The sequence below is a fragment of the Salvelinus fontinalis genome, chromosome 5, assembly GCF_029448725.1.
Source record: "Salvelinus fontinalis isolate EN_2023a chromosome 5, ASM2944872v1, whole genome shotgun sequence".
Classification (NCBI taxonomy): Eukaryota; Metazoa; Chordata; class Actinopteri; order Salmoniformes; family Salmonidae; genus Salvelinus; species Salvelinus fontinalis.
This window is the reverse complement of record NC_074669.1, coordinates 14,770,504-14,796,636: the sequence shown is the minus strand read 5'-3', so window position 1 is coordinate 14,796,636 and position 26,133 is coordinate 14,770,504. Positions and strand designations below refer to the sequence as shown.

The 26,133-nt window shown below is 40.5% G+C and overlaps 1 protein-coding gene across 12 annotated transcripts in view; it reads right to left on the bottom strand.

Moving 5' to 3' along the window:
* Positions 1 to 26,133, bottom strand: part of LOC129855177 (CUGBP Elav-like family member 5) — a 400,684-nt gene continuing 374,551 nt past the window's right edge. For 7 of the 12 annotated variants that reach the window (XM_055922584.1, XM_055922589.1, XM_055922578.1 and 4 more), the window contains 5 exons: positions 7,776 to 7,985; positions 7,202 to 7,294; positions 6,137 to 6,280; positions 4,528 to 4,692; positions 1 to 4,256 (listed from right to left, as the gene is read on the bottom strand). In XM_055922584.1, the coding sequence (XP_055778559.1) occupies positions 4,565 to 4,692; positions 6,137 to 6,280; positions 7,202 to 7,294; positions 7,776 to 7,985 (575 nt within the window). In that variant the 3' untranslated portion in view covers positions 1 to 4,256; positions 4,528 to 4,564. The remainder of the gene's footprint in view (positions 4,257 to 4,527; positions 4,693 to 6,136; positions 6,281 to 7,201; positions 7,295 to 7,775; positions 7,986 to 26,133) is intronic. The other 5 variants (XM_055922581.1, XM_055922590.1, XM_055922591.1 and 2 more) reach the window with 2 other exon arrangements.

Genomic DNA, 26,133 nt, shown 5'->3' with positions numbered 1-26,133 from the left:
TCCAGTTTGAAATTTTATTGTAAAATTGAAAAAAAGGAGAGAAAGAGAAAAGCCCCAATAAGCATTTCCTTTTATACATACCTTATCGTAACTGAACAATAAAATAAATACATTAAATAAATTATGAATTAAATAAATACATCAGTAAATAAACAATTAAAGAAATATATTAATAAATACATTTACATATCAAGTTTCTTACCTGATCAAATAAATAATTATAAAACCATTAAATCATTAATAATTAATATGAAATAATCTAAGCAGCAAGTATTCAAGAAATGTCAACAAGGGGAAAAACGTTTGGTTTCTCAGGCTATTAAAGAACACATATTTTAATTGATTTATTATTTATAAAAAGGTACTGCTTTCCATTTCAGTTAACCATGCTGTACTGAGCCCATCAAGCAGATAGGTGGTGCTCTCCTCTTGAATTTTTTAAAAACTGTAAACAGCATTGTTCTGGTCCAGGTTTAGAGAATAGCACTGGAATGTTTCCCTTGCCCTATAACATGTCAATAAAGTCTACTAAACAGATTCAATACTTTTGTCATATATTTTTGTATGCTTTGTACTGAGAAACCAGAAGTTTAACATCTTTATGAAGCAAAAACCCTCCCCTCCCTCCCCATTCCACCCATTCAACCCACCCAAAGAAAGGACCTGTGCTGATTTTCCATAATATACAGATTTCATATTAATAATAAGCTACTATCCTTAGCATTCAAACCATAGGTAAATAATAATATTGTTAAAGCAAGTAGCTAGTACCATTATTATAATCTTTAACCCCCCAGCCCCCCTATTGAGCATGCTCAGATATTGAGTGAGCATCATGGTTGGAGAGATGGAATGACAAAGTTTGAACATGGCAGAATGTTGCGAGAATGAAAACAGTGTAAAACATTTCACTGGCTCAAGCACGTCGTTTCAATTGTAGTTAGTGCAATGAGAATTACTAGTGTTGCCTCCAAATCAGATAGGACAGCACCTGTAAACTCGTGCACAATGTGGGCAAATAATACTGCAATTGATATAAACAGTCTCCATCCACACGCCCCCATCGCAATTATTGTACTCTTTAAACTTTTCCCCCTCCACAAAAATAACCTCACATTTCTCAAACTAATTACATTTCAGCCACAGTTGCCATCTTTAATTTGTATTACCCAAGCTGTTGAATTTAATTCGATTTTAATAATGTAAAAATCCCTCCAGTAGCTACCCTTGGGGCACATGTCTGTATATAACAGCTTCCTAAGGTGCCAAGTACAGACAGGGGAGGGAAAATGGAGGGAACCAACACAGTAACTCATGAAAAGACTGTGTTCAAATACCTACCTTGTCATTATGTTATTAATCTATCTTGTTCTATAATTTGCGACTATTTCACCTACTAATACATCATCAAACATTTAATCTACTACTATTTACTACTACCAATTGCACTGCTGCATATGAATATTGTTCATCTTTCATCCGCTTCTCCCTTTTTTGGATATACAATCTGCACATTTTAATGTCTGATGGAGGAAATAAATAGATGTTTTCTCTTTATAAATGCATTCGACTGAGATTTGGCAACTCCGATGTTGATAAAGGCATTACAACACCGTGACAGCATACAAGAACTCTAGCCTGTTGTTGCTGTCAGTGGGCAAGTTCAGTATGCATTGTCCATTTGGTTTCAATGCTGAGGCTTACATTCAGCACTCTTCAGAGAGCACTAAATATATATGCTGGTAGGGAATACTTGCTCAGTCAAATTGTCATTCTGGTTTGTTGCTCAGTCATTCAAACCCAAGAGATGCCATTTGCCAGTCATCAGGCAGACAGACAGACGGGATGTGTGGTGGAACAAAACAGTGTCTAAATAGGCAGAATGAGCAGAGAGAAGCTAGGTTGGACTCTGTCAACCTACAGGAGAGAGAGAGAGAGAGAGAGAGAGAGAGAGAGAGAGAGGGAGAGAGACAGAGAAAGAGAGAGAGGGGGGGAAGAGAGAGGGAAAGAGAGAGAGGGAGGGAGATGCCTCTCAGTGGGAGATGGATAGGCATCAGAGGAGAATGAGTATGATAATAGAATAGCTTTGCGATGGAAATTAGAAAAGGGAATAGAATTGAGTAGAACTACTACTACACCGAAGAGACACATCTTCAAACCAATTTCATCCCAGACATATCATTAGTGTAAACCATGTTCATATTTAATTGGAATTGTAACTTCTACTGCTTTAACAGTTTACTTTTTCTAATCAATCTGGCCATATGTGTTGCCAACTACTAGAAAACACAGTATTGGTTGTTCAGGCTAATAGTCTGCTTTGGTGTTGTCCCTCTGTGGCAGAGTTTGTGGTCCTGGTTTTGACTCCCCTTCCGAGCAGCAGCTGCAGTAACTACATTTAAAGTCAAGCCTGCTGCAGTCTAATTGATGGATCATTTTGCTATTAATTTGACCTCCTAAGGCTGCTAAAGCCAAGCTGTTCCTCATGGTAAAAGAGCTCTCCTCTCAGTGTGCTATTGTGCCCAATGGAAAGACTGCATCTGCTCTTTAGTTAAGTCCCATCTACAGCAAACAGGCAGGCCTCCGTTTGACCTCATTGTTTGCTGCTATGCTACATAGAACCATTTGTTTCCATTCCAGGAATGTATTAGATATATGTCATGTGTGTTAATTGATTGTGCATCTTTTGCCCTGCAGTGTTGCTCTCCATCTGATCAATATTAGCATTACCCTAATTATGATGCGCTTTAGCTCTCAGGTCCCCGTAAACTGATGGTCCCTATAAAAAGAGATGTGCTTGAGCGGGGAGGGCCCCCCCTGCAGAGAGCAGCTGGAGAAGGTTGACAGCGGAAGGGGGCAAGCCCTGCGCAGCTTGGATAGCAATTTTATAACCATTGTCAGACTAATTTGTATATTTTATTAACCAGTTAAAGGTGTTGCACTTCTTTACTACTACATATCCACACTACTGGGTGGCACTTTTACCGCTGTGCTTAGTGGTCAGATTAACTGTATTGTCAGTGCTTTAATGATGCTGCCTGGCTTTTTCCTGACACGGAATGCCTTTTTCTGCAATGAAAAAGATGGGGGTCTACAATGACAATACATCCCGATGGAATGCAGTGCACTGACAGAGGACTACAACAGCAGATGATTGAAGACATTGCTCAATACACTGTATGTCTTGAATGTTTGGTTTGACACAATTTACAGGATATCTTTTGGCACTACTGTGTTGAGCTTCATGTGCAACTACTCAGAGTTGCCTTATTGCTCCAACCAGAGAAGTTACTAGAGAGAGATATGTCGAAAATGAAAAGTGCAAAATTGGAATGTAAGGGTGAAGGATGACTGCTAAAAGCAAATCTGAACATGCCCGAAACAAACTCTAATCCACATATTCTACGTCCACTAAAATAGTATAGCTTTTAAAATATTTTTATAATTTTTATATTTTGTTTAAATATTCTCAAACCCAGTAACTATAAATGTAACAGGAAAATAAACCAAACCCTTTTTCCTCCTCCAACCGGAAGCTAGTAAGTTTCTTCTTAAGTTTTAACTTGTAACATTATTAATTGTAGTTTGCAGTATTAGAATCAATAATAGTATATATTACCGTTTAGAACAATACAAATGTTTGGTCCTTTGGTCCCTTAGGGGTGAAATATTTTCAGATGTACTGTAGCTAATGGAAACCTCAGTGACCCGAGAAAGCCATAGTTCTGCGCTTGCTTAAAGATGGTGAGAGAATTAGAGAAAGAGGGAAAGAGTAAGAAAGTCCATCAGTGGGACAGAATAGCTTCTTTTACCACTTTTTCTTGATCTTCAAGTGTTAACCCTCATTTGTCCAGTATAGTAAAAGCCACAAGCGCCTTTTTCTTTATATATATGTGTATATAATACGTATATAGAAATCTATTTGTTGTTGCTGCTTTTTGTTTGTTTGTTGCTTAATTAACAATTCAAGTCTCAACGAGAAAAGTTCTGTTGTTAAGAGTTTCACATCTTTTTTCCATTTTTTACTTCTCTAGTCTGTCTTGCACTGTGCCGTTTGTTGCGTTGTTGTTGAAGTCCTTCTGTGTAGTTTCTGCTAACTCCACACCTCCTCCTATAGCTGCAGTACCCTATGTCTTCTTCATAAGTAAATGCTGATATGTCTTCAAAAATTCCTCGTGTTGATGTTTTTTAAAACATTTTTTTTTGTTTTCAAAGAAAAAAGTTGAACTCCAAGATATCTTCAGTTTTCTCAAAACCTAGAAAACAAATATCAAAGCATGTTTAGATCTAGATTACTTTCTTTTGAAGTTATTTAAATATGTAGATTACATTTCTTGAGGTATAGATTTTACAGTTATTTGTAATTATTAAATTCTGCCCATGATATCAGTGTGATGGTTTGGAGAAAGCCAGCCCACATTTGCAATTCAGTCAATCTGTGTCTATCATGATGATGATAGATTTTCCCATTTGTAGTTGACAGGCATTCTATCAGTCTGAGTCTATAAGAAAGTCCACTGGGCTTACCTGTGCTGTTGCAGTGAATACTGAGGGCTAGGCTGTGTCAGTAAGGGCGGCTGGCATCCTTCGGTCGTTTCAACTGGACTTTCAACCTCTTCATTCCAATCTGAAAGCCGTTCATGGCTTGAATAGCTGCCTGTGCGCTAGCTGGGTTGTCGAAGCTCACAAACCCTATAGGAGAAAAGACACAAAGTGTATAAACCTAAAAGCCAAAACTGTACAATACAAAAATGTAGCCAAAAAAGTATTGATTTATGAGGAAACAGAGAAAGGATTTCAAACAATGCCCTTGCTCAATCTAATAGCATTATGCTTTGACTATTTATTATATCAAGGTTCTTATTTTGATGGGAACTAAAGTAATGTTGAACAATATTGAACAATATATAAAAATTTCTGTCATTTGAACCGTTTCGCTTCTCCATGTAGCTTTGTGCAAACACTCTCAAATGCTCTTCAATATATATCAATGAGCATGCGTTTGTGGTTGTGCCACTTGCACAGCAAAGCAGAGCCCACACCGATGAACACAGAGAGACAGGCCGAAGCAGAGGCACATGTGTATGGCCCTAGACACTCAAGCCCAAACTCATGCTGAGCATCCTGTTTCCATCAAGTGTAAGAATAAAGCCTTAAAAGTAAGTGACCAGAAATTGCAGTGGAGTGTGGCTCCGGTTGATGCACTCCCCAGTGTCTAGAGTGTCATTAGCAACAGTCGATGACCCATGAAAAACAGCAGGAGCCTCCCCAGGTCTCCTGCCACATGGGAGGGAGGTGTCTGTCTATAATGCCCCATTAGGGGGAAGGGTTAAGGGGGAGAGAGGGAGGGAGGGAGGAGGAGAGGATGAAAGGAGGACCCCGAGCCTACCGTGCCACAGATAACAGGGAAGGATGTGGACTTAAACCTCCTTTAAGGGGAGCTCTCCATGTCAGCTGTTCTCCATGCATCATCAGTCTGGGTTTAACCCTCTTCCTGCTTTCTAGATGATTTACCCTACAAAGCAGCCCTGTCAGACCTAACATTATGTTGTAAATGCATAGTGTATTAGTCAATACTGCAAATAGGTCTTCTTTGATGAATTTCTATGTGATTAAGTTCGCCCTGAGAGCATGGCAGAAATCAGTTTTACCCAGGGATGTGCGGCTCCCTCAACTGAAAACAAACGCTGATCTATAATTGTCCTTTGACACATTTTTCATCCTTCATCCCCACTTTGTTTTTTCAAGCCCAGTCAGGTCTGGTCTGTGGAGCCAAGTGGGACCAGATCCAGATTGAGGTGTGAATCAGCACCAGTGCACCCTGGGTATTGACAGGTATTGGGGTTACAGAGTGGTGATCTTGATGCTGTGGCTACATACATCCTATTCCAAAGGTTTGTAGTAAACAGATAGATAAACGCTTTTCAAGCTCTGAGGACATCCCCACTGAGATAACAAAGGGATTATAGGCTACCAATTTGTTTAAAACGTTCACTTTTGTTGAAATAGCACGGGAATCATACTATCATTGCCTTGTTTGCAATACATGAAACTGTTTTAATTGATTGGTTGACAGAACAAATATAGACCACCTATTTATAACGATCTTTAAAACTAGAACATCGCAAAAACTCACCGAAACATTTGCTCTGGTTGGTAGCTCGGTCCATAAAGACCTTGGAGGAGATGACGCTCCCGAAAGGCAGAAACATCTGCATGAGTTCATTATCTCCAAACTCCTGTGGCAGGTGGTAGATGAACAGGTTACAGCCCTCGGGCCCTGCGAACACACAGAAACCATGGAAACCACAATCAGACCTATTTACTGCTTTATGTATCACTGCCTGCAGACCCGTTGCTTCTCACTTGGTCAGGGAACAGATCTGAGGAGCACGACTAATGGAGTGGCAAAGAAATACATTTGTTCCGAGTTCTGTGACAGTATTTATAAATAATAACACTGTGCTTACCACCACAAATACAAATTGTGCATTTTCCAACTTTGATTTGATTTTGCATGGTGTGGCACCATGACATCACTGAGGTGGAGACTTGCTGATTGGTTTAGATGGAGACGTTCAGAGGCAGCATTAAGCCTTCATTCAAGCATCTAATCTAGTCAAACAATGGTGGAAATCAGACTATTTCATCAACACAAAGGCCTACATAATAATAATAATACACGCATACTTATTTGAGGAAAAACAGATTGGTAACGACTTAGAAATAGTGAATCCAAAATGACATGACATCCCACATAGTTGTCATCATAATCAGCTAAGCAGATTGAGATGTGACTAGAAATGTGTTTGAACCCAGTCAATGGATTACACAATGCAATCAACCAATACTGTAAATGCTCTAATGTAATCTCCATGTAGTCTACTTTTAGGAAAAGGTTGAAGCCAAAGTCCATCCTGCATCACATAGATGATGATGATTGATTAGTTTTGCCCCAGATAATACCATTATGCGTACAGAGTACTATGTAACACTTTAACTTTCAAAATGAGAACATTTAATCACTGCATTATAACACCTGGACAATATTACTAGGAAAGTGTAATAACAAAATATGAAATGCAATTGTATTTAACATAATACTCTTAAACCTGTAAATTGGAATATAGAAATATGACAATAAAGCAATAAAAGTGAATATTTACAATAGCATTGTAAAATATAAATATTATTCTCTCACCCTCACCTTCTCTCTGTTGCTGCTGCTGGATGACCTGTGATGGCTGAGGCAGAGTCTGACCTATGGGAGTCAATGTGCCGGCTGGGTAGATAGCTGTAACGCACGCACGCACGCACGCACGCACGCACGCACGCACGCACGCACGCACGCACGCACGCACGCACGCACGCACGCACGCACACACACACACACACACACACACACACACACACACACACACACACACACACACACACACACACACACACACACACACACACACACACTTTGTATTGGTATATCTCATATAGATCTCTATAAGTCTCAATACAGTATCTCTCTTGTTTTCGGTCAGGTATGCTGTGTATATGCTGTCAGTTATGTAGTTTGTCATTCAATGTTGCATTGCAAAATAATATGCACCTGTAAAGATACAGTAGCCATTCTGCTCCATGGTACACCAACACATCCCTGATTTTACTCCTGCACCATATTAGTGCACATCTCTCTCAGTCTGGGTCAGGGCTTAAGGGCTCGGGCCAGTGTGCACAGTACCTGTGCTGTGTATTGCTCTACTTCTCGATGTGTACAATACCTGTGTATTGCTGTACTCCGGTGAAGGCTTGCTGGAGGGTGTCTGCGGCGGTGGGGCTCTGGGTGGAGTAGGGCGAGAGACCGTTGGTATACATGGTCTCAACGGCGGGATGTCCGTTGTGCTGATGGTGGGGGATACCAGTGAAGCCGTTGACGATGGGAGTGACGATGTTGGGAGTGGTAATGTTGGCTGGTGGCGAGCTGAGGCCTGCTGAGACAAGGACATTTATACTTTTTCAGACTACCCCCCACACACATATATACCCACACATACACACATACACAATTTTGCTCACTACACCTCCTTTCCCTCCATCACAAGGACTGTTACATAGCAGGCGCTGGTGGTGAGACATCCCGCTAGAAAACTGGGACCCTGTAAAAAAATTAGCCTGTCTGTTGTGTTTCCGAGATACCCTGCTGGCTCTGAGTATGAACAGGATGAGGAAACCACTATGCAACTCCAGTAGAATCCTGAGAGATAGAGGAGATTACAGTGAAAGATTTGCTCAGAGTGGACAAGGAGAGCAAAACATAGACTCCTACCCTCTTTAAACATCATGAAAAATATCCAATAGTTTGACACACCATAAATAAGCACACACACACACACACACACACACACACACACACACACACACACACACACACACACACACACACACACACACACACACACACACACACACACACACACACACACACACACACACACACACACACACACACACACACACACACACGGTTGCAGGATGTTTCACGGTTCGAATAGAATTGGATGATCCTTTAAAACCAGCCTCTTGTTGAAAATGTGCAATCTTGGGTGGAATGTGAATGAGTCTATTTGAGGAGGATCTCAATATGGATGGTGGCTACTTTGAAAGTAAGCTCCATGGTGGAGCATCAGCCCTCGCTGAGAAATGGCCGCTGGGGTCCACCTCGGTAAAGACAGGGTGGTAAAGAGCCTCTATAGAGAAGTAAAGAGCCTCTACAGAGAAGTAAAGAGCCTCTACAGAGAAGTAAAGAGCATCTATACAGAAGTAAAGAGCCTCTATAGAGAAGTAAAGATCCTCTATAGAAAAGTAAAGAGCCTCTATAGAGACGTAAATAGATTCTATAGAGAAGTAAAGAGCCTCTATAGAGAAGTAAAGAGCATCTATAGAGAAGTAAAGAGCTTCTTTAGATAAGTAAAGAGCCTCTATAGAGAAGTAAAGAGCCTCTATAGAGAAGTAAAGAGCTTCTATAGAGAAGTAAAGAGCCTCTATAGAGAAGTAAAGAGCCTCTATAGAGAAGTAAAGAGCCTCTATAGAGACGTAAATAGCTTCTATAGAGAAGTAAAGAGCCTCTATAGATAAGTAAAGAGCCTCCATAGAGAAGTAAATAGCTTCTATAGAGAAGTAAATCGTTTCTATAGAGAAGTAAAGAGCCTATATAGAGAAGTAAAGAGCCTCTACAGAGAAGTAAAGACCTTCTATAGAGAAGTAAAGAGCCTCTATATAGAAGTAAAGAGCCTCTATAGAGAAGTAAATAGCTTCTATAGAGAAGTAAATCGTTTCTATAGAGAAGTAAAGAGCTTCTATAGAGAAGTAAAGAGCCTCTATGGAGAAGTAAAGAGCTTCTATAGAGAAGTAAAGAGCCTCTATAGAGAAGTAAAGAGCCTCTATAGAGAAGTAAAGAGCCTCTATAGAGACGTAAATAGCTTCTATAGAGAAGTAAAGAGCCTTTATGGAGAAGTAAAGACTCTCTATAGAGAAGTAAATAGCTTCTATAGAGAAGTAAAGAGCCTCTAGGGAGAAGTAAAGAGCCTCTATGGAGAAGAGCTTCTATAGAGAAGTAAAGAACCTCTATAGACACGTAAATAGCTTCTATAGAGAAGTAAAGAGCCTCCATAGAAAAGTAAAGAGCCTCTATAGAGACGTAAATAGATTCTATAGAGAAGTAAAGAGCCTCCATAGAGAAGAGCTTCTTTAGAGAAGTAAAGAGCCTCTATAGAGAAGTAAAGAGCCTCTATAGAGAAGTAAAGAGCTTCTATAGAGAAGTAAAGAGCCTCTAGAGAGAAGTAAAGAGCCTCTATAGAGAAGTAAATAGCTTCTATAGAGAAGTAAATTGTTTCTATAGAGAAGTAAAGAGCTTCTATAGAGAAGTAAAGAGCCTCTAGGTAGAAGTAAAGATCCTCTAGGGAGAAGTAAAGAGCCTCTATAGAGAAGTAAAGAGCCTCTGTATAGAAGTAAAGATCCTCTATAGAGAAGTAAAGAGCCTCTATAGAGAAGTAAAGAGCCACTATAGAGAAGTAAAGAGCCTCTATAGAGAAGTAAAGAGCCTCTATAGAGAAGTAAAGAGCCACTATAGAGAAGTAAAGAGCCTCTATAGAGAAGTAAAGAGCCTCTATAGAGAAGTAAAGAGCCTCTATAGAGAAGTAAAGAGCCTCTATAGAGAAGTAAATAGCCTCTATAGAGAAGTAAAGAGCCTCTATAGAGAAGTAAAGAGCCACTATAGAGAAGTAAGGAGCCTCTATAGAGAAGTAAATAGTCTATATAGAGAAGCAAAGAGCCTCTATAGAGAAGTAAAGAGCCTCTATAGAGAAGTAAAGAGCCTCTATAGAGAAGTAAAGAGCCTCTATAGAGAAGTGAATAGCTTCTATAGAGAAGTAAATCGTTTCTATAGAGAAGGAAAGAGCCTCTATAGAGAAGTAAAGAGCCACTATGGAGAAGGAAAGAGCCTCTATATAAAAGTAAAGAGCCTCTATAGAGAAGTAAAGAGCCTCTATAGAGAAGTAAATAGCTTCTATAGAGAAGTAAATCGTTTCTTTAGAAAAGTAAAGAGCCTCTATAGAGAAGTAAAGAGCCTCTAGGGAGAAGTAAATAGCTTCTATAGAGAAGTAAATCGTTTCTATAGAGAAGTAAAGAGCTTCTATAGAGAAGTAAAGAGCCTCTAGGGAGAAGTAAAGAGCCTCTAGGGAGAAGTAAAGAGCCTCTAGGGAGAAGTAAAGAGCCTCTATAGAGAAGTAAAGAGCCTCTGTGGAGAAATAAAGAGCCTCTATAGAGAAGTAAAGAGCCTCTATAGAGAAGTAAAGAGCCACTATAGAGAAGTAAAGAGCCACTATAGAGAAGTAAGGAGCCTCTATAGAGAAGTAAAGAGTCTATATAGAGAAGCAAAGAGCCTCTATAGAGAAGTAAAGAGCCTCTATAGAGAATAAAGAGGCTCTATAGAGAAGTAAAGATCCTCTGTAGAGAAGTAAATAGCTTCTATAGAGAAGTAAATCGTTTCTATAGAGAAGGAAAGACCCTCTATAGAGAAGTAAAGAGCCACTATGGAGAAGGAAAGAGCCTCTATATAAAAGTAAAGAGCCTCTATAGAGAAGTAAAGAGCCTCTATAGAGAAGTAAATAGCTTCTATAGAGAAGTAAATTGTTTCTTTAGAAAAGTAAAGATCCTCTATAGAGAAGTAAAGAGCCTCTATAGAGAAGTAAAGAGCCACTATAGAGAAGTAAAGAGCCACTATAGAGAAGTAAAGAGCCACTATAGAGAAGTAAAGAGCCTCTATAGAGAAGTAAAGAGCCTCTATAGAGAAGTACAGAGCCTCTATAGAGAAGTAAAGAGCCACTATAGAGAAGTAAAGAGCCACTATAGAGAAGTAAAGAGCCTCTATAGAGAAGTAAAGAGCCTCTATAGAGAAGTAAAGAGCCTCTATAGAGAAGTAAAGAGCCTCTATAGAGAAGTAAAGAGCCACTATAGAGAAGTAAGGAGCCTCTGTAGAGAAGTAAAGAGCCTCTATAGAGAAGTAAAGAGCCTATATAGAGAAGTAAAGAGCCACTATAGAGAAGTAAAGAGCCTCTATAGAGAAGTAAAGAGCCTCTATAGAGAAGTAAAGAGCCACTATAGAGAAGTAAAGAGCCACTATAGAGAAGTAAAGAGCCTCTATAGAGAAGTAAAGAGCCTCTATAGAGAAGTAAAGAGCCTCTATAGAGTAGTAAATAGCCTCTATAGAGAAGTAAAGAGCCACTATAGAGAAGTAAGGAGCCTCTATAGAGAAGTAAAGAGTCTATATAGAGAAGAAAAGAGCCTCTATAGTGAAGTAAAGAGCTTCTATAGAGAAGTAAAGACTCTCTATAGAGAAGTAAATAGCTTCTATAGAGAAGTAAAGAGCCTCTAGGGAGAAGTAAAGAGCCTTCTTAGGACCAGAGCTTCTATAGAGAAGTAAAGAGCCTCTATAGAGACGTAAATAGCTTCTATAGAGAAGTAAAGAGCCTCTATAGAGAAGTAAGGAGCCTCTATAGAGAAGTAAATAGCTTCTATAGAGAAGTAAATCGTTTCTATAGAGAAGTAAAGAGCCTCTATAGAGAAGTAAATAGCCTCTATAGAGAAGTAAAGAGCCTCTATAGAGAAGTAAAGAGCCTCTATAGAGAAGTAAAGAAGTAAAGTAAAAACAAAAGTAATATGAGGCTATATTAAATTGTGTTCTCAGTATATTCTTCATAATCCCACTAGTGCAATTGAAAGTACCTATATCAAATTTTGAGCAGTTTCACCCCCTTTTCTCTCTCAGAGATATACACTGAGTGTGCAAAACATTAAGAAAACCTTCCCAATATTGCGTTGCAATCCCCCACCCCTCACCTCTTTTGCCCTCAGAGGAGCCTCATTTGGTCAGGGTATGGACTCTACAGGTGTCGAAAACGTTCCACAGGGATGCTGGCCCATGTTGACTCCAATGCTTCCAACAGTTGTGTCAAGTTGGCTAGATGTCCTTTGGGTGGTGGACCATTTTTGATACACACGGGAAACTGTTGAGCGTGAAAAACCCAGCACGTTGCAGTTCTTGTTACACTCAAATTGGTGAGCTTGGCACCCACTACCATACCTCGTTCAAAGGCAGTTAAATTGTTTGTCTTGCCCATTCACTCTCTGAATGGCACACATACACAATTCATTGTCTCAAGGCTTAAAAATCCTTCTTTAACCTGACACTCATGCAGCCAACCGCTGTGACCAGGGGAATTGCCTGGGTCCCGGTGAGAGCTTTTGTGTCTTTTGCACCATTTCTTTGTTTAAGCTCCCTGCAATTGCTTGTTTTCTGCCGACCTGTGATGAATTAGTCTGCAGCTCTGGCCCATTCTCTTGCGGGGCCCCAGGAGACTGCTGCTCCCCGTTCTGAGGGCTCAGACAGCCAGTCTGGCAGACCACACGCACTCTACTGTACAGCGCCATAATGCAGCCTCTCCATCATCAGGCAAATTCATTTTCCAAGGCTTAGCAGTGGGTGGCGGCCGCCGTGTGCCTCAGGGTCAGCAGGCAGATGCAGTGTGGGATAAGAGCCCAGAGAAAGGAGATTATAGAAGTCACAGGTTGGGAGATTGTGCTGGTTGGGCGGCACTGGTGGACCTTGGGGCCAGGGAGAGCCCAGTGTATCATGGAGGAGAGACAGCAGCAGGGAGCCATGTCCACCACGTGTACTGTGAGAGAGTACAGATATAAATAGAGAAATAAATAGCTTTAAATAATTAACACTACTCAGCTTAAATCAAAGTTAATTTGTCACATGAATCTACAGGTGTGGACTAACAGTGAAATGCTTACTTAAAGGTCCCTTCCCAACAATGCAGAGAGAAAGAAAATAGAGAAATAATAGAAAAGTAAAACACGTAGTAATAAAAGTAGTAATAGATACACAATGAGTAACGATAACTTGGCTTTATACAAGGAGGACCAGTACTGAGTCAATGTGCAGGGGTACGAGGTAATAACTTGTCTATATACAAGGAGGACCAGTACTGAGTCAATGTGCAGGGGTACGAGGTAATAACTTGGCTTTATACAAGGAGGACCAGTACTGAGTCAATGTGTAGGGGTACGAGGTAATAACTTGTCTATATTCAAGGAGGACCAGTACTGAGTCAATGTGCAGGGGTACGAGGTAATAACTTGTCTATATACAAGGAGGACCAGTACTGAGTCAATGTGTAGGGGTACGAGGTAATAACTTGTCTATATACAAGGAGGACCAGTACTGAGTCAATGTGTAGGGGTACGAGGTAATAACTTGTCTATATACAAGGAGGACCAGTACTGAGTCAATGTGCAGGGGTACGAGGTAATAACTTGTCTATATTCAAGGAGTACCAGTACTGAGTCAATGTGTAGGGGTACGAGGTAATAACTTGTCTATATACAAGGAGTACCAGTACTGAGTCAATGTGCAGGGGTACGAGGTAATAACTTGTCTATATTCAAGGAGTACCAGTACTGAGTCAATTTGCAGGGGTACGAGGTAATAACTTGTCTATATACAAGGAGGACCAGTACTGAGTCAATGTGTAGGGGTACGAGGTAATAACTTGTCTATATACAAGGAGGACCAGTACTGAGTCAATGTGCAGGGGTACGAGGTAATAACTTGTCTATATTCAAGGAGTACCAGTACTGAGTCAATGTGTAGGGGTACGAGGTAATAACTTGTCTATATACAAGGAGTACCAGTACTGAGTCAATGTGCAGGGGTACGAGGTAATAACTTGTCTATATTCAAGGAGTACCAGTACTGAGTCAATGTGTAGGGGTACGAGGTAATAACTTGTCTATATACAAGGAGGACCAGTACTGAGTCGATGTGCAGGGGTACGAGGTAATAACTTGTCTATATTCAAGGAGTACCAGTACTGAGTCAATGTGCAGGGGTACGAGGTAATAACTTGTCTATATTCAAGGAGTACCAGTACTGAGTCAATGTGCAGGGGTACGAGGTAATAACTTGTCTATATTCAAGGAGTACCAGTACTGAGTCAATGTGCAGGGGTACGAGGTAATAACTTGTCTATATTCAAGGAGTACCAGTACTGAGTCGATGTACAGGGGTACGAGGTAATAACTTGTCTATATTCAAGGAGTACCAGTACTGAGTCAATGTGCAGGGGTACGAGGTAATAACTTGTCTATATACAAGGAGGACCAGTACTGAGTCAATGTGCAAGGGTATGAGGTAATAACTTGTCTATATACAAGGAGGACCAGTACTGAGTCAATGTGCAGGGGTACGAGGTAATAACTTGTCTATATACAAGGAGGTCCAGTACTGAGTCAATGTGTAGGGGTACGAGGTAATAACTTGTCTATATACAAGGAGGACCAGTACTGAGTCAATTTGCAGGGGTACGAGGTAATAACTTGTCTATATACAAGGAGGACCAGTACTGAGTCAATTTGCAGGGGTACGAGGTAATAACTTGTCTATATACAAGGAGGACCAGTACTGAGTCAATGTGCAGGGGTACGAGGTAATAACTTGTCTATATTCAAGGAGTACCAGTACTGAGTCAATTTGCAGGGGTACGAGGTAATAACTTGTCTATATACAAGGAGGACCAGTACTGAGTCAATTTGCAGGGGTACGAGGTAGTAACTTGTCTATATACAAGGAGGTCCAGTACTGAGTCAATGTGCAGGGGTACGAGGTAATAACTTGTCTATATTCAAGGAGTACCAGTACTGAGTCAATGTGCAGGGGTACGAGGTAATAACTTGTCTATATTCAAGGAGTACCAGTACTGAGTCAATGTGCAGGGGTACGAGGTAATAACTTGTCTATATTCAAGGAGTACCAGTACTGAGTCAATGTGCAGGGGTACGAGGTAATAACTTGTCTATATTCAAGGAGTACCAGTACTGAGTCAATGTGCAGGGGTACGAGGTAATAACTTGTCTATATACAAGGAGGACCAGTACTGAGTCAATGTGCAAGGGTATGAGGTAATAACTTGTCTATATACAAGGAGGACCAGTACTGAGTCAATGTGCAGGGGTACGAGGTAATAACTTGTCTATATACAAGGAGGTCCAGTACTGAGTCAATGTGTAGGGGTACGAGGTAATAACTTGTCTATATACAAGGAGGACCAGTACTGAGTCAATTTGCAGGGGTACGAGGTAATAACTTGTCTATATACAAGGAGGACCAGTACTGAGTCAATTTGCAGGGGTACGAGGTAATAACTTGTCTATATACAAGGAGGACCAGTACTGTGTCAATGTGCAGGGGTACGAGGTAATAACTTGTCTATATTCAAGGAGTACCAGTACTGAGTCAATTTGCAGGGGTACGAGGTAATAACTTGTCTATATACAAGGAGGTCCAGTACTGAGTCAATGTGTAGGGGTACGAGGTAATAACTTGTCTATATACAAGGAGGACCAGTACTGAGTCAATTTGCAGGGGTACGAGGTAATAACTTGTCTATATACAAGGAGGACCAGTACTGTGTCAATGTGCAGGGGTACGAGGTAATAACTTGTCTATATACAAGGAGGACCAGTACTGTGTCAATGTGCAGGGGTACGAGGTAATAACTTGTCTATATTCAAGGAGTACCAGTACTGAGTCAATTTGCAGGGGTACGAGGTAAGAACTTGTCTATATACAAGGAGGACCAGTACTGAGTCAATTTGCAGGGGTACGAGGTAGTAACTTGTCTATATACAAGGAGGTCCAGTACTGAGTCAATGTGCAGGGGTACGAGGTAATAACTTGTCTATATTCAAGGAGTACCAGTACTGAGTCAATGTGCAGGGGTACGAGGTAATAACTTGTCTATATTCAAGGAGTACCAGTACTGAGTCAATGTGCAAGGGTATGAGGTAATAACTTGTCTATATACAAGGAGGACCAGTACTGAGTCAATGTGCAAGGGTATGAGGTAATAACTTGTCTATATACAAGGAGGACCAGTACTGAGTCAATGTGCAAGGGTACGACGTAATAACTTGTCTATATACAAGGAGGACCAGTACTGAGTCAATGTGCAGGGGTACGAGGTAATTGAGTTAGATATATACACATAACTAGGAATAAAGTGACATAGTGAAGAGTAGCAGCAATGTATGTGATGAGTAAAAAAAGTTAGTGCAAAAAGAGTCAAGGCAGATAGTCCTGGTAGCTACAGTATTTGGTTAACTATTTAACTAACTATTTAGCAGTCCTATGGCTTGGGGGTAGAAGATGTTCAGGGTCCTCTTGGTTCCAGACTTGGTGCATCGGCACCACTTGCCGTGCGGCAGCAGAGAGAACAGTCTATGACTTGGGTGGCTGGAGTCTTTGACAATCTTTTGGGCCTTTCATAAACACCAGTATATATCTCTGAGAGAGATAACACCTTTATTGACACCAATATATTGACACCTATTGACACCTATATTGACATTAATACACTGAGTGTACATAACTTGTCTACAAAACATCTTTCAATGACATAAACTGACCAGGTGAATCCAGGTGAAAGCTATGATCCCTTATTGATGTCACATGTTACCCACTTCAATCAGTGTGATGAAGGGAGGAGACAGGTTAAATAATAATTTCTAAGCCTTGAGACAGGGATTGTGTGTGTGTGCCATTCAGAGGGTGAATGGACAAGACAAAATATTTAAGTGCCTTTGAACAGGGTATGGTAGTAGGTGCCAGGTGCACCGGTCCATGTCAAGAACTGCAACACTTTTCATTCTCAACAGTTTCCCGTGTGTATCAAGAATGGTCCACCACCCAAACGATATCCAGCCAACTTGACACAACTGTGGGAAGCTTTTTTTCATCTTTTTGAAAATTTATTTCACCTTTATTTAACCAGGTAGGCCAGCTGAGAACAAGTTCTCATTTACAACTGCGACCTGGCCAAGATAAAGCAAAGCAGTTCAACAAAAACAACACAGAGTTACACATGGGACAAAAAATTGTACAGTCGATAACAGAATAAAAAATCTGTATAGAGTGTGTGCAAATGAAGGAGGTAAGGCAATAAATAGGCCAATAGTGGCAAAGTAATTACAATTTAGCAATTTACACTGGAGTGATATATGTGCAGATGAGGATGTGCAAGTAGAAATACTGGTGTGCAAAAGAGCAGAAAAACAAAAACAAATATGGGGATGAGGTAGGTAATTGGTTGGATGGGCTATTTACAGATGGGCTGTGTACAGCTGCAGCGATCGGTAAGCTGCTCTGACAGCTGACGAGTCAACATGGGCCAGCATCCTTGTGGAACGCTTTCGACACCTGTAGAGTCCATACCCTGACAAATTGTAGCTGTTCTGAGGGCAAAAGGGGTGTGTGTGGAGGGGGGGATAAAACTCAATATTAGGAAGGTGTTCCAAATGTTTTGTACACTCAGTGTACATCTCTGGGGGGTGAAACTGCTCAAAACCTTTGCTATACAATAAGTACTTCGCTATGGACAGGTGGGATTGTGAAGAATATACTGAGAACATGATTTCATTTAGTCTTATATTCCTTTTGTTCACCTACTGCTCAGATATTAGGAGCAGGCCGCAGTAAATATCTTTCTAGCTTGAGCATGACAAAGATTGTTCTCCATATGGTGCCATACATAACAAAACATTTCATTTTATACTCCAGCGTACATATAGCCTCGCATTGTGAAAATCATATTCATTGTGTGTTTGCAAAGCTCACACAAGCATGTGAATATACATATGCCTGTTTACTGAAGGCATTGGCCCCAAATAATGACATGTTGTTTTGTACTCCAGAATGTGTAATAGGATGCTATGGGTCAAGAGATTGCTTATATTACACAACTCTATCTTATCTGTCAGCTTTCTACAGTTATTATGCCATGAAGTGACTCTACTACATAGTCCACTTGGTTTTATGCTATGAAAGCGTAATTACATTTACATTATTGCAGTCTATTCTTTGGGAAAATTGTGGATTTACACCCTATTATGATTGCACTGAGAAAGAGGCCAGCCATATGCAAAATAAGTATTTATTATGCTAATTATACAATCAAATCAACAAGGAGCACTGGACCCATATTGGAGAGGACCACAGTCATTATGTACACAAGGACAGTCTCTTAGTGAAGCAAGAAATAAGCATTCATAACTGATGTTTTCATTTTGTTGATTTAAAAAACTAGGTGCAATCGTATATAATCGTATATAATCTAGTTGTTCAAATGTGAAGGTAAAACGGTCTTGGTGTAGATTAAGTTAGCAAGAAATCTACAAAATGTTGCTACTGATCATTACAATCCTATCCATTGTAATGTGATGAAGTCCAGCCTAAAAAAAGGAGCTCTATTTTAGATGATGGTGAGTCTTTATATGGTAGATATTTTATCAAATGTGATTCAGTGTCGTGGTCTGTATGCAGCAACCCTGGGAGGACAAATGGGGCTTGTGCCAAAAGGGGGATTCTGTCTGACCTGGAATCCCATGGCTAATGTGACACACAGCAACCCAAGGTGAGGCAGCCCTGAGCCCAGGCAGGCAGGCAGGCAGCCCAGTCAGGCAGACAGGCAGGCAGCCCAGTCAGGCAGCCAGGCAGCCATTCCCACTGAGATGTATTGCTGCACGGAGTCCTTCAGGTGGTCACAAACACTATGTCAAACAGCTCATTCGCTTCAGCTGTGGCATTAATCACTTTGTGGAATCGTCCTGCATCATGTTTTTGACCCCAATCTAAACCCACTTTCATCAATGACACAGTCAGGGCTGAATTGAATGGGAGTGCGGTTAGGCAGGGCCCTACATGGAACATATGCATTCAGCCCATGTAGTGCAGCGCTCTGGAACATAACATTATGTGACTTTGATTATACACTTCCTGCTCATGTGATTGACCTAACAAAGCACTCTTGACTGCCATTTTCCTTTCACACCCCTCCCCCTATCTATCCCCTGGGATCGGTACATCTTTTTTTACCATTTCATTTTGATTTCTTTTGTAGCTCAGGAAGTGCACCTGCTGAACATTACTTTCAATAAGCATCATCATGTATCATTGTAAGGACACATGCTCTAATCAAGTCAACCATCTGGCCGGCTGCTTATGCGCCATCAAGCTGAAATGCTTTACATCTGTTGATCAAATGGATGTTTCATTGTTTTCAGAGAACTCCCCGTGGCCCTTTCCTTTTGGTCAATGACCAAAAGCACCCTCTTTGGCCTCATGGGTGGAATGTTATTCATATTTTTCATATTTTCATAATTAATAAAGATGATATAAAATAACATAAAGCAAAAATCCGGTGTTTCTTTGTCAAACAGTTTTGCTTACATTTCAGTCTTCTGTGATGTACACTACCATTCAAAAGTTAGGGTCACTTAGAAATGTCCTTGTTTTGAAAGAAAAGCTCATTTTTTGTCCATTAAAATAACATCAAACTGATCAGAAATACAGTGTAGACGTTGTTAATGTTGTAAATGACTATTGAAGCTGGAAACAGCTGATTTTTTATGGAATATCTACATAGGCGTACAGAGGCCCATTATCAGCAACCATCACTCCTGTGTTCCAATCGCACGTTGTGCTAGCTAATCCAAGTTTAACATTTTAAAAGGCTAATTGATCATTAGAAAACCCTTTTGCAATTATGTTAGCACAGCTGAAAATTGTTGTTCTGATTAAAGAAGCAATAAAACTAGCCTTCTTTAGACTAGTTGAGTATCTGGAGCATCAGCATTTATGGGTTCGAATACAGGCTCAAAATGGGCAGAAACAAAGACCTTTCTTCTGAAACTCATCAGTCTATTCTTGAGAAATTAAGGCTATTCCATGCAAGAAATTGCCAAGAAACTGAAGATCTCATACAACGCTGTGCAATCAGAATAGAAAGAGGAGTGGGAGGCCCCGGTGAACAGCTGAGCAAGAGGACAAGTACATTAGAGTGTCTAGTTTGAGAAACAGACGAGACCTCAACTGGCAGCTTCATTAAATAATACCCGCAAAACACCAGTCTCAACGTCAACAGATTTGAGATGCAGAGTTGCAAAGAAAAAGCCACATCTCAGACTGGCCAATAAAAAGAAAAGATTAAGATGGGCAAAAGAACACAGACACTGGACAGAGGAAGATTGTAAAAAAGTGTTAAGGACAGACTCATCTAAGTTTGAAGTGTTCTGATCACAAAGAAGAACATTCGTGAGACACAGAAAAAATGAAAAGATGCTGGAGGATTGCTTGACGCCATCTGTCAAGCATGGTGGAGGCAATGTGATGTTTTCGGGGTGCTTTGGTGGTGGTCAAGTGGGAGATTTGTACAGGGTAAAAGGGATCTTGAAGAAGGAAGGCTATCACTCCATTTTGCAATGCCCTGCCATACCCTGTGGACGGTGCTTAATTGGAGCCAATTTCCTCCTACAACAGGACAATGACCCAAAGCAAAGCTCCAAACTATGCAATAACTATTTAGGGAAGAACCATTCAGCTGGTATTCTGTCTATAATGGAGTGGCCAACACAGTCACCGGATCTCAACCCTATTGAGCTGTTGTGGGAGAAGCTTGACCGTAAGGTACATAAGAAGTGCCTATTAAGTCAATCCAACTTGTGGGAGGTGCTTCAGGAAGTATGGGGTGAAATCTCTTCAGATTACCTCAACAAATTGAGAACTAGAATGCCAAAGGTCTGCCAAAGGCTGTAATTGCTGCAAATGGAGTATTCTTTGACGAAAGCAAATTTTGAAGGACACAATTACTATTTCAATTAAAAATCATTATTTATAACCCTGTCAACGTCTTGACTATATTTCATGGAAAACAAGGACATTTCTAAGTGACCCCAAACTTTTGAACGGTATTGTATATAAAGACTAAATCTGACATATATAGACCACCAAATGCTAACAGTCAGTATCTGGATAACAACTGTGAAATGGTTGATAACGTATGTGATATCAACAGAGAGGTATATTTTCTGGGTGATTTAAATATTGACTGGCTTTCATCAAGCTGCCCACTCAAGAAAAAGCTTCAAACTGTAACCAGTGCCTGCAACCTTATTCAGGTTATCAGTCAACCTACCAGGGTAGTTACAAACAGCACAGGAATGAAATCATCAATATATATTGATCACATCTTCGCTTATGCTGCAGAATTGTGCTCTAAAGCAGTATCCTGATCCATCGGATGTAGTGATCACAAAATAATAGCCAATAGCCATCTAGGAAAACCAAAGTTCCAAAGGCTGGGCCTAATATAGTGTATAAGAGGTCATACAATAAGTTTTGTAGTGATTCCTATGTTATTGATGTAAAGAATATCTGTTGATCCATGGTGTGTAATGAGGAGCAAACAGAAACTGAAATTGCTTATTCCAGTGGCTAATAAGCATGCACTCATTAAGAAAATGACTGTAAAAAATGTTAAATCCCCGTGGATTGATGAGGAATTGAACAATTGTATGGTTGAGAGGCATGAGGCAAAAGGAATGGCAAATAAGTCTGGCTGCTCAACCGATTGGCAATCTTATTGCAAATTGAGAAATCATGTGACTAAATTGAATAAAAATAAGAAGAAACTACACTATGAAACCAAGATAAATGAAATAAAGAATGATAGTAAAAAGCTTTGTAGCACCTTAAATTAAATTCTGGGAAAAAAGGCAAACTCAGCTCCATCATTCAATGAAACAGATGGCTCATTCATCACAAAACCAACTGATATTGCCAACTACTTTAATGATTTTTTTCATTGGCAAGACTAGCAAACTTAGGCATAACATGCCAGCAACAAATGCTGCCACTACACATCCAAGTATATCTGACCAAATTATGAAAGACAAGCATCGAAATTTTTAATTCCGTAAAGTTACTGTGGAAGAGGTGAAAAAAGTATTGTTGTCTATCAACAATGACAAGCCACTGGGGTCTGACAACTTGGATGGAAAATTACTGAGGATAAATGCATTCGATATTGCCACTCCTATTTGCCACATCTTCAATTTAAGACTAGAAAGTGTGTGCCCTCAGGCTTGGAGGGAAGCAAAAGTCATTCCGCTACCTAAGAATAGTAAAGCCCCCTTTAATGGCTCAAATAGCTGACCAATCAGCCTGTTACCAATCTTTAGTAAACCTCTGGTAAAAATTGTGTTTGACCAGATACAACACTATTTTACAGTAAATAAATTGACAACAAACTTTCAGTACGCTTGTAGAGATGGACATTCAACAAGCACAGCACTTACACAAATGACTGATGATTGGCTGAGAGAAATTGATGATAAATAAATTGTGGCGGCTGTTTTGTTAGACTTGAGTGCGGCCTTTGACATTATCGATCATAGTCTGCTGCTGGCAAAACTTATGTGTTATGGCTTTACACACCCTGCTATATCGTGGATGAAGAGTTACCTGTCTAACAGAACACAGAAGGTGTTCTTTAATTGAAGACTTTCCAACATAATCCAGGTAGAAACAGGAATTCCCCAGGGTAGCTGTCTAGGCCCATTACTTTTTTCAATCTTTACTAATGACATGCCACTGGCTTTGAGGAAAGCCAGAGTGTCTATGTATGCGGATGACTCAGCACTATACACGTCAGCTACTACAGCGACTGAAATGACTGCAACACTTAACAAAGAGTTGCAGTTCACATCAGAGTGGGTGGCAAGGAATAAGTTAGTCCTAAATATTTCAAAAACTAAAATAATTGTATTTGGTACAAATCAGTCACTAAACCCTAAACCTCAACAAAATCTTGTAATAAATAATGTGGAAATTGAGCAAGTTAAGGTGACTAAACTGCTGGTAGTTACCCTGGATTGTAAACTGTCCTGGTCAAAACATATTGATACAACAGTAGCTAAGATGGGGAGAAGTCTGTCCATGATAAGGCGCTGCTCTACCTTCTTGACAGCACTGTCAACAAGGCAGGTCCTGCAGGCCCTAGTTTTGTCGCACCTGGACTACTGTTCTGTCGTGTAGTCAGGAGCCACAAAAAAGTACTTAGGAGAATTGCAATTGGTTCAGAATAGGGCAGCACGGCTGGCCCTTGGATGTACACAGACAGCTAATATTAATAATATGTATGTCAATCTCTCCTAGCTCAAAGTGGAGGAGAGATTGACTTCATCACTACTTGTATTTATGAGAGGTATTGACATATTGTGATGCACCGAGCTGTCTGTTTGAACTACTGACACACAGCTCGGACACCCATGCATACCCCACAAGACATGCCATCAGAGGTCTCTTCACAGTCCCCAAGTCCAGAACAGACTTTGGCATGCACACAGTACTAAATAGAGCCATGACTACATGGAACTCTATTCCACATCAAGTAACTCATGCAAGCAATACAATTAGATTTAAAAAACAGATAAAAAAAACACCTTATGGAACAGCGGGTACTGTAAAGCAACACAAACATAGGCACAGACACATGCATACACACACACACAATATTATACGCACTATACACACACAAACACATGGATTTTTGTACTGTATATATATGGTAGTGGTGGAGTAGGGGACAGAGAGCACACAGTATGTTTTACATTTTTTATAAACTTCCTTAATTTTGCTGCACCCCAGGAAGAGTAGTTGCTGCCTCCATAATAAATACAAATACAAATGGTACAGGTGTTTTCTTTTTTAAAGCCCATAACCATGTGTGTGAGGTGTATACTTTTATTTCAAAGTAGATTTGTTTAAGACTACCAATAATCACTTTGTGTGACACTGATTTAGCCCACAGCTGTAAAAGGTTTTAACCTTTGAGGCTCTCTAAACTTTTTGGGCTGTCCTACACAAGCTTTATTGATGTTGTTGTGTTTTTATGGCACAATGATAGGTAGGTGGGCGCAGAGGTGATTCAGATCATTACAAAAGAGGATAATGCTCCACGTTTACCTCAAGATCAGGCAGGCTTTGAATGGTAATCTTTACGGCACTGTTTGTGGTCTATGGAAATGCAGGCACTGCATTCCGGGATTTAGTGAGGCACCTGTCATCAGCCACTGATATGTTATGCACATCTCCAGTTCTTAAAGAGAGATTTAGGCTAAGGTTATCAAGATAGAGGCTCACACTTTTTATAGTTGATGTCTAGGCCACATATTTGGCACAGCTGAATTGTGGGACATATCTAAGTATAGTGGCAATGCATGGAATCAAGATAAGAGTCCATGAGACCAACTTGATGCATACATTTAAATCACTCCCAGAGGGTCAGCATCACTAAAGAATATGAAAGCATGTCTTTGACGTTACAATGAATTATTCCACTTGTTTAGAGCATTAGTCCCAAAGTCTCTGAATGGCTGTAGAAACTCTCAGCCCCCTTAAACAGACAGCCTTGCCAGTAATGTCATGTTCCTTCAATGAACTCTAAATAAGTAATGGGCTGGTCGACATGTGAAAGGGGAGGCTGCTGCAGATATACACCAGTCTGCTCCTGCGTACATACACCAGTCTGCTGCTGCGTACATACACCAGTCTGCTGCTGCGTACATACACCAGTCTGCTGCTGCGTACATACACCAGTCTGCTGCTGCGTACATACACCAGTCTGCTGCTGCGTACATACACCAGTCTGCTGCTGCGTACATACACCAGTCTGCTGCTGCGTACATACACCAGTCTGCTGCTGCGTACATACACCAGTCTGCTGCTGCGTACATACACCAGTCTGCTGCTGCGTACATACACCAGTCTGCTGCTGCGTACATACACCAGTCTGCTGCTGCGTACATACACCAGTCTGCTGCTGCGTACATACACCAGTCTGCTGCTGCGTACATACACTAGTCTGCTGCTGCATACATACACCAGTCTGCTGCTGCGTACATACACCAGTCTGCTGCTGCGTACATACACCAGTCTGCTGCTGCGTACATACACTAGTCTGCTGCTGCATACATACACCAGTCTGCTGCCTACCAGCACAAACGCCAATGAATGAATTCATTTATTAAATAAACATGTATTTCATATTTATTGTAGTCTTTGGAAATTCAAGAAAAGCCATCTGTTCTTGCTGGGATTAATAACGCATTGGATTCAATAATAAGGTCATCAGCAGACTGTAGTTTACACTGAAGCGTGTCCACCTCTAGAACACACACCAGGGTTCTAGAACACACACTAGGGTTCCAGAACACACACCAGGGTTACAGAACACACACCAGGGTTCCAGAACACACACCATGGTGAGTTCTTTTCAATACCACAGGCCCATTCATTAAGCTCCTTGCATTGTGGATTGATACATCACTGACTCAACCCCCCCCCCCCCCCCCCCCCCCCCCCACAAAAGCCTGTTTTGGTTATGAATATCATACAGGATTGCTCTCTCGTACAAGGTGGTGCGATATCATGAGGCCCTTTGAGAAGGTTACATTTATATGAAATAATATATTTTTATATATCCTGGCATTGACTATGCACTTTTGTATATTTCAAATCGGTATTATGTATTTACTGCACACAGAGTCCATACAATATGTGCATATAAAGTACATGCGGTGGTCCCGTCTCTTGTTCTTTCATCACAGTGGTATTATACTGCAGTCAAACACAACACACACAATGCAGTGTAATTCTGTCCTGTATTATCAACAGAGAAGAAG